At 47.7% G+C, this 13068-nt stretch overlaps 1 protein-coding gene across 3 annotated transcripts in view; it reads right to left on the reverse strand.

Annotated features, from left to right (window-relative positions):
- Positions 1-9061: 9061 nt before the first annotated feature.
- PAPOLG (poly(A) polymerase gamma) overlaps positions 9062-13068 on the reverse strand; it is a 30209-nt gene continuing 26202 nt past the window's right edge. For 2 of the 3 annotated variants that reach the window (XM_078596617.1, XM_078596619.1), the window contains exons 19-20: positions 12136-12198; positions 9062-10986 (exon numbers count right to left, since the gene is read on the reverse strand). In XM_078596617.1, the coding sequence (XP_078452743.1) occupies positions 10888-10986; positions 12136-12198 (162 nt within the window). In that variant the 3' untranslated portion in view covers positions 9062-10887. The remainder of the gene's footprint in view (positions 10987-12135; positions 12199-13068) is intronic. The other variant, XM_078596618.1, reaches the window with a different exon arrangement.

Consider the following 13068-nt stretch of genomic DNA (forward strand, 5'->3'; position numbering starts at 1 on the left):
TGGCGTGAGCACGACATCGACGTCTTGATTGTGGACGGTGTTCGTGTTGATATCGCCGAAGGTGCGGCGCAGACGTTTCCTGTGCGTTGGAAATGTCTCCTGCACGGTATCCACGCCGCAGCCCCGCACCGCCCTTGCTAGGAGGCTGTCGCGCCGGACAGGTAGACAAGTGCTGGTGTCGAGGCGACGGTGAAACAGGTCACGCAGAGCGCGCTGACACGTAAAGTTCCGCGAATGCTTGACGAGGGAAAATACCAACCGACTTAGCAAACTAAATCATTACTGCACGCGAGCACTCCGCCCCCCCACCCCCCACGCACACTCGCTCCAGCGAGACCGCGGGGCCGCGCTCGGTAAGGAGAAACCGACCGTCGTGCCGTGGTAGTGATGATAATTTCCCAACAATGCCCGATTTACAGCGTGCATATTTGCTACGTTAAATGAAGGACATTGAGCAAAATGTTGTTTCTCGGATCGTCTTGTGCCAACGCGATGCTGCTGCACGCATCGCCTCGACCAGTGCATGGAAGGCTCCACAGCTGTTCACAAAGCACGTGTTATTGTGTCTCTATCTGATGGCAGAGGTCTCGTTGTGTTGTGAGTGAACGCCTGTTGGAATGTACGACTAAAACGAACGTGCAGGAGGAGTCTCTGTTCACGGACCGATGTCTTCAGACAGTATATAGAGTACTGCGACCCCTGGAGTTATTTCGCATTGCAGAGTTCGTCAATAGGATCCGATGCAATAGAGTGGCAGAGACCAGAGCTCCGTAGCTATTATCAATCTAAACGGGCGTTTGATTCGGTGGAAAATGAAGCTGTCATCCAAACTCTCGATCCAAAGACACGTAAATGGAGAGATACAATTAAATTTAAACAACCATCCAACCCGTGTTGAAAGAAGGGATCACTGCGACGATATGGCACGGAGGATAGCTATATATTTCCTAAGATTAATAGGACAAAGAGATACACTGTTACCAAGGTTGTTGGTGTTCGAAAATAGTTCTCGGAAAGATTAAGTTGTAGATATATAAAAGGCATACCTTGAGAAATTATCAGCCAAAACAGTTTTGCTGATGACAATCGTTGTAATGTGGCCCAAGAAACTCAGATAAAATAATTTCACACTTCCTAATTCGATATTTGAAATTGAAACGTAGACGCGGACAAAGGCGATGGAGCAGTGAATCCAAACAAATGCGCAAAGATGCACAGAGAGGTACACGTTTGAAATGATACCGAGCGATACAAAAGAGGAAAACGTGGATTATGAAGCAAACGCACATTGGGAAGATCATAATGACTTAAGAAAAGTGGGCTTCGGTAGATGATATATCGAGAAGGAATGCTGGCTGCTCAGAATTAGAATATGTATCTTTCCTGGCGAAATCCGATGAGCTATGAAGCTCTTTCTCACCTGATGTCCAGTCGGAGCGGTGAAGTAATGACGACCAAAAAATGAGACCAGGTCACGTGCAGGAGCAAGAAGGTTTGTGGCATCGCAGTGGATAGTCCATGGCTCACAAATGACATGTATTTAGAGCGTAATAGGTTCACGTGACATTCTGAAGTCACGTTTAACATTAACCGCAATGTTAATAAATAATAAACACTTGAGTTGAATCGTGACCCACAATCACGATCTGAAATTGAATCGCAGTAGGGGGCCGGGCGGGCTTTGGGACAGAGTCTGTAAATTGTTTCACCTCTACAGTTGAAGAAAGCATTTTAATTCCAGAAAACCTCACCGCTGTATTGCTGGAACCCGGGGGCAGATCGAAATTACGACATGATGATACACTTTCCCAAGTTGCCCATGTCAGGTCGGTTTGATAAGGGAAACGCAACCGCTGGTTGGATACCAAATCATTTGCATTGATCATTTGCATAAGATTGTACCTGCCACGGTCTTGTAAACACCTGGATGAGACTACTTGGAGGACACAATTAGGAGGATATTTTGTGGAGCGAGGCTGCACGTGGTGAACACAGTTAAATCGCTTGTTGACGGAACGTCCGTTGGGCCTCTGGTGCACTTGCGTTAAGATCCTGGGAACACTATTTATTCTTCTTATTTTATTATCATGCCATATTCATTATTCTGGGCACAGTAACATTCTCGACACATTTGTTAAGGTCCTCGGCAAAACACGGCAACACACAGCAGTCATTTAAAAAATACTCGTGTTACTGGCGATGCAGATGCTGTTGTTATCATGTTTATCGAGTATTTGCATGAATTAGGAGTTTCAAGGGAACAATCGTAGAACTTAGTCCACACATCGGTTACTGGGATGAGATTAGCAGCATTATCATCATCTCACTCGACTTAAGAATCCGGTTTACCCACGCCTGACTGAAACCAGAATTCAAAGCCAGGAAGTCCGAAGTGCCATCTCACTCGGCGTATGTGACCCGTCTACTTTGTATTGAAACAACACGCGTTGACATTTCAAATCGTGGGTTGATGAGCACTACAGGAGTGAGGTTTTACCGGCGTTAAGTTGCACACACATCAAGAGAAACATTACAGCGATTGCCTTGAAGTGAGCACGGGGTTAACCACCTCATCGGATTCGGGGTTTTCCACTGCTCGGGCATTCGTGACCCAGATTACCGCAAAGCAAATAACCTGGCTTTTTACTTCAACAATTCGGCACTTTGCGCTCAGCCCAACGATAAACCCGAGTGTCAGTAAACCCTCGCTCGTTCAACTGTGTTAACTGCAGCTTGTCTGAGTGAACTCTTTTTGGGAAATCTGGGCTTCACTGAACACTGTGGGGTTTCCAGAAAACCAATCGCACTCACCGTTTCTGAAGGCGTACAGCTGATGAAGCTTCACCCTCTCCGCTGGCCATATCTGGTGTAGAGAATCAAAAAACCCTATGCCAGCCAGATCAGGATGCCATCCAAACATTGTCAACTCTTGACTTTGGCCATTGCTGCGTCCATCCGATGTTGCTGGGTATTTTAATGTAACTTAGCATCCTTCCTCCAGCAATTTTGAGAATATTTTAGGCGAAATTGACAAATCGCAGGAAAGATTATGCAAGTGGGGAAAAGTGACCTTTTATATTTCGCGACACATTCGGCATCGACATTTAGGTATATGGATGCTCCGAGCGAATTCTCCTCTTGAACACTTCACGCAGAAGTCACGTCAGGCTGACGACAGAGTTAGCCTGATAACTTTCATATAAATTGTCTCAAGGTTGTTATTGTTTGACTTGCATCCCACTCGGATGTTTGCACGCAGCGTTGAAATACGGTGTTTTTTCTGGAAGACTTCTGTTTTTTCCAGGATTTTTCTGTTGCGTGCAGTCACTTTAAGATGTTTCTTGTTCATGTTTTTGTTTTGTTGCGGTTGCACCCGAGTCAAGAGCCGCATGGCTCACAGGGTTTTCCCTAATAAATTGACTGAACCTACAGGAGTTACTCTGCGTGTGTGCGTGGGCCCACCAGGAGCGGTGCAATGTTGCACTCGCCGCACAGCCAGCCTGAGGGTTTAGCACGTGTAACACGTGCCACGAGGAACACGTGGATTAGGGAAATACACACAGGTTAAAGATGTCATTCAATTGCTTTCCATATCCACAACGCCAGCATTCTGAGAGGCAGTATTGAAGCGTGGAAGCAGGTCCAACTTTTTTTGTCGCTCACAGCCGCGCTTCCCATCTGCAGTAAAGCTAAGTCGGTTCTGCGCCCATCGCCTGTCCCGCCCCACAACGACCAGCGTGCTGCAGTACGTTCAAACTATCATCACAACCGACATGGTGCAGAAATAACTTCATTCTGCAGATGATTATGTTCCTATTATTGATTTTGTAAAGTTGACCTTTGCTTCTGGGCCCATTCCCTTCAGCAACCCTCAGCGCGGTGAGCAGTTGTGGTCCAACGAACCTGTCCTTCCACGCCAAAAAGCAAGCGCACGTTTTACACATCCCGTCAGGTACACGGCCCTTCTTTTTGGGTGTGCAGAGTTGAACCGATGTTGATGAAATCGCGCACTCGCAGATATCCGTGTCGCCGATGGGATGCGTCAAAGAAACTCTGATGTGACGTATGGAGGGACAAGAAGGGTGTCGATATGGTATTGCCAGCCGTGTTTATATTGTCGTTACACGTGAAGGACAGGGCGTGGGGGAAAGCCTTCAGCCAGCAGGGGATTGACAAAGGGGTGCAAATTGCAGGGTTTAAAAAAAATATTCTTTGAAAAATTACTTTCGCATTAGCAGCGACCGACCCGACGCCCTTATTTTGGTTGTACGCGTGCGAATGAGCATGCATGCGTTTGTGAGAGAGGCATGCGTGTGTGAGAGAGGCATGCGTGTGTGAGAGAGGCAGTGTGTGAGAGAGGCGTGCGTGTGTGAGAGAGGCATGCGTGTGTGAGAGAGGCATGCGTGTGTGAGAGAGGCATGCGTTTGTGAGAGAGGCATGCGTGTGTGAGAGAGGCATGCGTGTGTGAGAGAGGCATGCGTGTGTGAGAGAGGCATGCGTGTGTGAGAGAGGCATGCGTGTGTGAGAGAGGCATGCGTGTGTTAGAGAGGCATGCGTGTGTGAGAGAGGCATGCGTGTGTGAGAGAGGCATGCGTGTGTGAGAGAGGCATGCGTGTGTGAGAGAGGCATGCGTGTGTGAGAGAGGCATGCGTGTGTTAGAGAGGCATGCGTGTGTGAGAGAGGCATGCGTGTGTGAGAGAGGCATGCGTGTGAGAGAGGCATGCGTGTGAGAGAGGCAGTGGGGGGTGGGAGTTGCAACGGTGAGCGCGCTGCGAAACCGGCGACCCGAATTCGATTCCCGCTCACGGCCGAAACCAGCGACAATTATCTGAATCGGTGCTGGGCCTCCTCTAGGTCGACTCAGCCACAAATGAGTACCTGGTACGATGTGTAAACATCGCCACCGGGGAGACAAAGGCGTCCGGGCGTGGTGCTGGCCACCCACCCCCTCGTGTGCCGTATCGGCCTTTATAGGCACTGCTCGCGAACAGCGCTTGCCCCGACAGTCTGTTCCATCTCTACTACGGGGGGCATCTTTATGTTTTGTTGTGAGAGCGGCAATTGCCGCTTGACTCTCTCACACACAGAGAGAGAGGGCGAGCAGGGGAACTCCCTGGCCCTGACGCCTCTTGTCGCATGCGGCTCTCTCGCTCGCTCGCATCACTCAGCCTCACCATGTCATCACAAGCGTTGCGGCCATGGAAATACCGCAGAGTAAAATGTGTCATCGCCTCGAAAGGCGATGTTAGCACCCAACGTGCCCAGCGCCCTTTTGCTTTCACTCGACTCTCAGGCGGAGGTCCCATCGTCACGACGGGACGAGGCATCGACACGCTCACAGATTATCTCTCTCTCTGTGACAGCGCAGGCATTTCCCCTTCGTTTAAATTTGGACCGAAGCCTTTTTAAAATTAATTTCAGTGTTGGACATCTGTGCTCGATCTCTCCATTTCTGCCCTGCTGTAAACAGTGCGGGTATTTCCTCAAACGTCTTTGATATTTGTTATCTGTCGTTGCGTCTGCTCATGGCTTTCCATCGCTCTTTATAAGAAGTCCACTTATAGCGGACTGACTTAGAATTCTGCATTAAAATGCTGTAGTTCTGTCATCTGATTCTATTCCAATAAAGTACAGCGTTGTCTACATAATGGGATCATCAATTCTTGCATCTCCACTTAACACAAGTTAATGTGGAGGTGTTGTGTTAACAACCCTGTAACAGTGGTCACAACCCATTGTTGTAGTGCGCAGTTCACTTTTGTTTGACGCGTAGCGAACAAGACGACGACGTGACACGCGCGACTCTGGGTATGGCGGCGCTTGCTGGATGTGTTCGCGCTGGGGAGAGACCCTGACGCCTCAGCCCAAGTGTTCAGTCTGACGAGGACATTGCTGGCGGCACGGAGGGGTCAGGGCAGGGAGACACGGGAGGGAGGAGACAGAGCCAGGGCTGCTAGAAGCCGCCCGCCTCCACTTGGGAGGCAAGCTGTTTGGTGCTGGGGTTTGATGAGGGTGCAGGGAGAACACGTGAACTCCACATGTGATGTGCTCGTTGAGAAACACCGTTGCCAATGTTGATATATTGAGATAAATGCCGTAGTGTGACACACACACACAGAGAGCGCGCTCACGTTCAGGATACGTTGGACTCAACCGATGATGCAGGTTACACTTTAAAGGGCATCGGGTTGTGATGAACGGCAATTTGAGTGCCACCGAGCGTGAAACTGCATCGTTGTAATAATCATCGGTGGGCAACATTTGAAAATGACCAAAGAGCGTGAAGATAACGGTAATGATAGTATTTGAAATGCATCGGTGTGGCATGACATCTCTGCTGCGACGCGACAGCTGTTTGTTTGATTGTGCACCCATCGCTGCTGCACGTCTCCCGGCATGACGATGTCGCGACAACGCGCTCGAGGCGACGGGTGTTGTTGGCACGGCGGGGCGCGTGCCAGAGCCGCCAGGCAATTACGACAGAGACACGGAAAACCAGAAGTTATACCAGAAACACGCAACCCTTCCCGACAGTTTTACTTTAAAAGCAATCGTCATGAAAGACGAGTGCGACCTTTCACTTTCAGTCGCCTGGCAAAGCACTCCGCCCGCACGGCTGCGTGGCAAGCGGCGGGGAATTTCCCCATGCACAAGGAGCCTGCCACGCCGAGCCCCATCCCGTGAAGCGGCGCCCACGAAATCGGCGGCGGCTTCCCCCATGCTGCTGCTGATGCTGCTGCTGCTGACACCGTGCGTGGGCAGCTCATAGGGCAGCGAGGGGCTCCCTTGCGGTTGAGTGGGTGGCGGGCGGGCGGCCGCGCAGGGCGTCACAAAAAAACAAGGCTGACATTTTGTGGTACAACGTAGTCGACAGATTTAAAGAAACTTGTGCACGATTCTTATTTCCTGCAGGGAGCCGGTGGCGAAATTGCTCGCACGTTGCGCAAAGAAGCCGAGTTCAATTCCCGGTCACGGATAACATCCGTGGGTGGAATTTGATGTCTTAATCCATCCTGGTCTACACCCCCTCACCCACCTGCACTGACCGGTGTGGTGAAGTATGGTTAAATCACCACCATTACCTACACGACACAATGGCTGTAATTACACTGTGCAACATTTGTTTTTGTTCCTGGGTAGTAAGTGTTATTTTCTAATTGCTTATGCCTCAAAAGTACAGAAAATGGCTATTATTGCCCACAAACTTTGCTTTTGTGACCAGGACAGTGATAATTTAAAATTTACCTATTTTCCAGAACATTCCAGATAGATTCAGTGCTCAGTAAACTTGGAGTAACTTCTAGAACATTCTAGAACTTTCCAGTAATATAAATAGTAGTATAAATACAGGGGACTTAAGCCTACCAGTTCAGTTTAGTTCGAGCTGCCTAAGTGGATACATATCTGCATTTTCTGAAATGGCCTCAAGAGGTTGCAAGCATCCGGCAGACGCATTTTGCAATGTCTGCGGCCAATTTATCAAGACAAGAGCGAAAAAGTCCTCTGTGGAAGCATCTGCTAAGATGTGTGAGGCCGACAAGGCATATTTCGACATGCCTGTCAGGAATCAAGTCAAACCCTGGACACCTCATTTCACCTGCGAGCATTGCAAAAAAACTCTGGAAGGTAAGATGGACAATTGTTGCTCGGAATTTTATGTTATAAAATGTGTTAAATTGTTTAAAATTGTGAAGTTTTTAATTTTAAAATGTTTAACAATTTTCAATGTTATTGAAAAAATATATCATATGTGAAAAAATTTGCGAGAATCTCTTACAGATTAGTCATGGGTGAAATAAATTTATTTTTGTAGGTTGGTACAGAGGGGAAAAGAGAGCCATGAAGTTCGTTATCCCAAGAATTTGGTGGGAATCCACTGACCACTCAAGCAACTGCTACTTCTGCAAGGACAGTATAACGAGAACATGATGGGAGACTAAATTTGGGGGCTGTTTCGTGAAAGTGATTTCCAGTATAATCGTAAATCTCGAAAAACTAGTAACATCTAAATATTTTGTAGTAATTTTTGTATTACTTTAGTATAAATACATGTACATTTTTATTCATGGTTTTTTTTGACTTTATATGAACGAAAATATAAAAATTCGCTCGTTTTCTCATTGAAAATAGGTAAATTTCAAAATATCACTGTCCTGGTCACAAAAGCAAAGTTTGTGGGGAATAGCATTTTCTATACTTTTTAGGCGTAAGCAATCAGGAAATAACACTTCCTAACCAGGAACAAAAATTGTGTGACATCGTGTTATTTATAGGCATTGCTGTAATTGGTTGACAGATCCCAGCAGTGAAGATGCTCCCCCTTCCACACACACGCTTTCTTGTGAAAGAGCCAACGCAGAAGATCGCTGGGTTCATTCTTTCACGAAGCTCGCGGTCCACCCTACATCGCATCCACTGCACAAACCATGCCAGATGCGGACATCCGATGCACAAATGGAACATTTAAAACGGTCCGGTGTGCGACTGCGGTCATCCAGAACAGAACTGCGCAACGCGTAACGACGCAATTCCCGATCCACAAATACGAAGGAGACATCGCAGCGGCGACGATGTCGATACACTTCTACTTTTCACCGCTCCCGATGCGGTGACCTGGGCTTGATCACCTGGACGTGAGATCGAAGTCGTTGCTCTCATCGACATCAGCAGCCGTGCGACAGAAGAAGCAGAATGCCAACAAGGGAGTGGATACAGAAACAAATGGAAGACCCCAAAGCGGGACGATCCAATGAATATCAAGGGGAGCGATTGGTTGGACTGTCATCCCAGACACTGCACTTTCCTGTCGAGGTGTCAAAGACAGAACAAATACAAAAAACATTCCCACGAGCACACTTCTACTGATGTGTACCAATTTTAATTCCCCAAAGTGCAAACGACCATGCATCCAGTCAACAGTTACAAACTTGCTGGATCAGATGAAATCCGAGTTGGTATTTAACGAGGCAAGGCTTCCCCGTGGCGAGCCGCTCATCGTTACTGCCGCAAAAACTTTGCCAGCAACTCCTTCCAAAGTGCAAATTGTATCGAGGCGTGTACACACGTTTGTTGTCCAGCGTTTAAGCCATTTATTAGACTTCATTTGAGAACGACTTAAAGTTGAACAATGTTGTCTTATAGTACAAGATGTGATGGCGCGGATATAGTGACCAGCACGGCGATGCGGATAACGGGGGCGTCACTCACGCGGCAGTGTTGCAGAGGTGAGCTTAGAAGGATAGGACGGGACAAGCTATTTGGTTGCTCTGTTGGGCATAATTAGCAATTCAAGGGCCGTTCCATCCCCAAACCCTCTGCGACAACACAGCAGTACATCACGGCCAGAACCTGCCCTCACCTTGTGACTTACGAGTCACTGATAGTTTATTGGTTGCAAAGAAAACGATGTTTTTTTTCATTCATACCACCAGTTCAACCTAAAGCCCAATACACGAAGACTGTTTTTTACGTGAGGTGGTAAAGAAGGAAATATATGATACCACATGTGAGTTATGGGAAATATCTGGGAGCACCAGGTTCTCCTCGGTGCTGTCAAAGCATCTTGGGGGGAAACGGAGCCACTGAAACTACCCAGCCACCTCCTGCTGCTGCTGCTTCACAAGGTGTCCAAGTGTTGACGCTGCCTCAGACCCACGTGGTCTCTTGTTACAGTACATCGGGTAACATTTTTGCTTCATGAATTGGAATTGTATCCAAGAGCGCAGTAGAAGTTTAACAAAGAAAACAAAAAGTGGTACATTGAGATATCCCAGAGATGTAATAAAAAGACATCCGTTGCACCTTGTCAGGTTAAAACAGCTTGCGCAGTCTTGCTGTGAGCTTGGCTGTGTGGAAGCACTGGAGTGGCTTGCATATTATACCGAGGGATTTCGCTAATTTAACCGAATGCATGGTAAACTAAGTGGAGACAGTGCAAAATAAAGTTGATTATTTTGCACTGAGGTTAAGGTATTTAAAAAAACACATTCCTGAATGTTTCACCATGACATCGCACACACGCACACACGCACACACACACTCTGCCCTCGATGGCCTGTCAATCCGGACTAGCCACAGGGTCCACTCAAGGTAAATAAAATAAGTTACTTTCATTATTTAAACATTTTACAAAATATATACTTACAAACGACTCTATACAAAAAAAAAAACTCAAGTAAATACTGTATTTCTACATTTTAAAGTGAAACTAATATTTTTTTTTCATTTTTAGATTTTTTTTTCTCTACCCCCCCCCTACCCAACCCCTTAAACCCTCACACATCGAGGCCTTTTGCTTTGTGTGCCAAACGCCTGGGGTAGTAACACAGGGGGGCTGTGGTGGTCAGGGGGGTCACCGTTTGTCTTCCTGTAGGCAGTGAGCGCCAGATGCCTGCAGCGACACGGATCACTAAAACACTTGCTGCCACCCCGTGGCGTAAAAAGTCATCGCGTGACGTTCGAGACCGCACCGACCGCGGAAGCGAGCGGCTCCAACCCGCGAAGACCGCGTACACCCCACCGTTCCGTGCGATGCCATCAAACCAACAAGCATGGCAGCTCTCGTCATCCAATTTTTGAATGCGGGACGACCGAGAGCTGGCCCGTGTGTGTTTGGCTTTCTAATTCCCGGTTTTATATTCCTGCTTTCGGGAGTTATTAGATGTTGGCAAGTGACGGTGCGCCGGCTGGAATGAATCCGAGGTCTCCCGCGACATCCCGTCATCGTCGCACCGCTCGATTCCGTCAGGTCTCCGTCAATCCCCGCGACGGGCGGCGCTTGTGATCCGGGTGGCTCGGCGCGGCGCAGGCCGCGTGGGGAGCGAGGGCGGCGTTCCCAGGGAGGCGTCATGGCCGCGGGTGCCGGCGGAGCGGCGCGGGACGACGGCACTAGCGGTTGAGGCGCAGGCGGATGGGGTTCCGCACAAACTTCATCTGCCGCGCCGGCAGCGGGGACACGAACTCGGGGAGCTCGTTGCTCGCAAGCTGCTGGTGGTGGTGGGAAGAAGAAGAGGGATCCGTAGTTGGGCCGGAACATCTCGCTGGCTTTTCCTCTTTCTATGAACAACTCCGTGGATTACTGCACGTACGGAAGCAATATTCGAATAGCGCAAGATGCTTTCAGTTTCATCCAAGAGGTGGAGACCTAAAGCCATTAGGCTCTTGACTCGGGTGCAACCGCAACAAACCAAACATGAACAAAGAACATCTGTCGAACGTTCGATTAAAACATTGTTAATGGTTAAGAGATTACAATATGCGTGCTATAAGGGAGTGTGTGAACATGCTGCATCTGAATAGATTCCAGAGCGTGAAGAACTTCAAAAACATAAAAGGTGAAGACAATTTAAACATTTCTGTACCCATAGTACACTTTACAAATGCACACCGAGTTTTAATCGAGGACTGATTTTGCGTCCCGTCTTGTAGACTGGGTACTCTCACCAATAACATCTGGCAGCCCAGCGGTATTTTAATCAATCATCAGGCTTGCTAAAATACTGGAAAGGTTGAAATCGATCGAGAATTTGTTTAAACAAATTCACGTATTTATACAACTTAAAAAATGTACAAAAAAGTACGTCCTCTCTTTTGTTTTGCATAGAGTAGTTTGTAAGTGTTTTTTTATTTAAAACACATTCTTCTGTTTAATATTGGTCTGGAAATTCCACAGGTAGATGGGCTTAACATATATTTATATTTTTACGTTGAAAAACAGTATTATGATGCATCTCCCATAATAATCCAGTGAAAATTTAATTCTCTATACATTGCACAATGGATTGGTGCTAAGTGTATAAAAGACGTTCATACACTCTTCCCTTCGACGTATATTGCTTGCAAGCATACAATTAGCAGAAGCAATAATATGGTTGAAGAAAGTCCACAAAGTCTCGGGGGAAGATGGTCTAGACATCACTTTTTAAATACCAAAAACTCAGTGCAGTGGCGCATGGCGAGTTTTAATCAATCCGAATATCAACGGTCAAGGTGGTGGTGGGTGGTGATGGGTGGTGGTGGGTGGTGGGTGGTGGTGATGGGTGGTGGTGGTGGGTGGTGGTGGGTGGTGGTGATGGGTGGTGGTGGGTGGTGGTGGGTGGTGGGTGGTGGCATTGCTGCACTGCGACATTCACGAACCTCGCATCGCGTGGCCTTCGTGGCAGGAGACGATGGCGGGGTGACCTCCTTGCCTGGGCTTTTCTGAAATGTAAAGTGCAAAGTTTTACGTTCAACACGCGTGATAAAAAGCCATTGGCTTTGACTAATAAAGATTTAAAACTGCACAACTTGTTCTGGGTAACAGCCCACAAGCTTTTTATGGCATGTATAAAACATCTTGCAGTTTTGTTTAACCGGCGATAAAGTACAGAGGGGGGGGGGGGGGATTTCCTGCGACGGCTGCAGGTAAAGTGTACCCCGCATTTAATTGTGCTTGTCCGTGTCGTCGATATATCACAGACAATATGCGATTCTACTTGTTCGGACATCTCGAGTAAGGCCACGAAGCATACATTTGAAGTTTGTGTGTCTCTCTCCCCGTGGTCGTGTGGATTTTTCTCTGGGTGCTCCGGGTTTTCCCTCCATATTTAGAAACATGTGTTTAGAGTATTTGGCTGCTAGAAATGTCCACATGATAAGGCACTTTGTTCAGCTATCATTTGTGGCCAGGTCACTTCTGAGAAATAACTATATAGCTCAGTGGGCCTTACTTGGGAAAATTAAAAAAGTTTTTTTTTTGTAAATAAAAAAGTGACACTTTACGTGCTGCCCAGGAAGCTTGAAGTATTATAAATAAACTTGGGCGAATGTGCGATTGCGAAAGTGGAAGGGTATTAATAGTGGGGAATCTCCGCGCGCGAGGGGGTGGCCGTTCCCGTGAGAGCCAATCTGTCACCGTGGCAGCGATTGCGCAACACGCGGCATCCCGATTGTGCGCTCATCTCAACAAACGTGAACAGATGACAATGGCCTCATCTTCTCCGGCGGTCCTGAGCCAGGATCGAACATTGCACGGTTACATGGCAGGGACCAGAGTCTCGGCGCAAAAATCGACGTCTGACAAAGTGACAC

This window comes from Lampetra planeri, chromosome 7 (assembly GCF_965212315.1).
Source record: "Lampetra planeri chromosome 7, kcLamPlan1.2.h2, whole genome shotgun sequence".
NCBI lineage: Eukaryota > Metazoa > Chordata > Hyperoartia > Petromyzontiformes > Petromyzontidae > Lampetra > Lampetra planeri.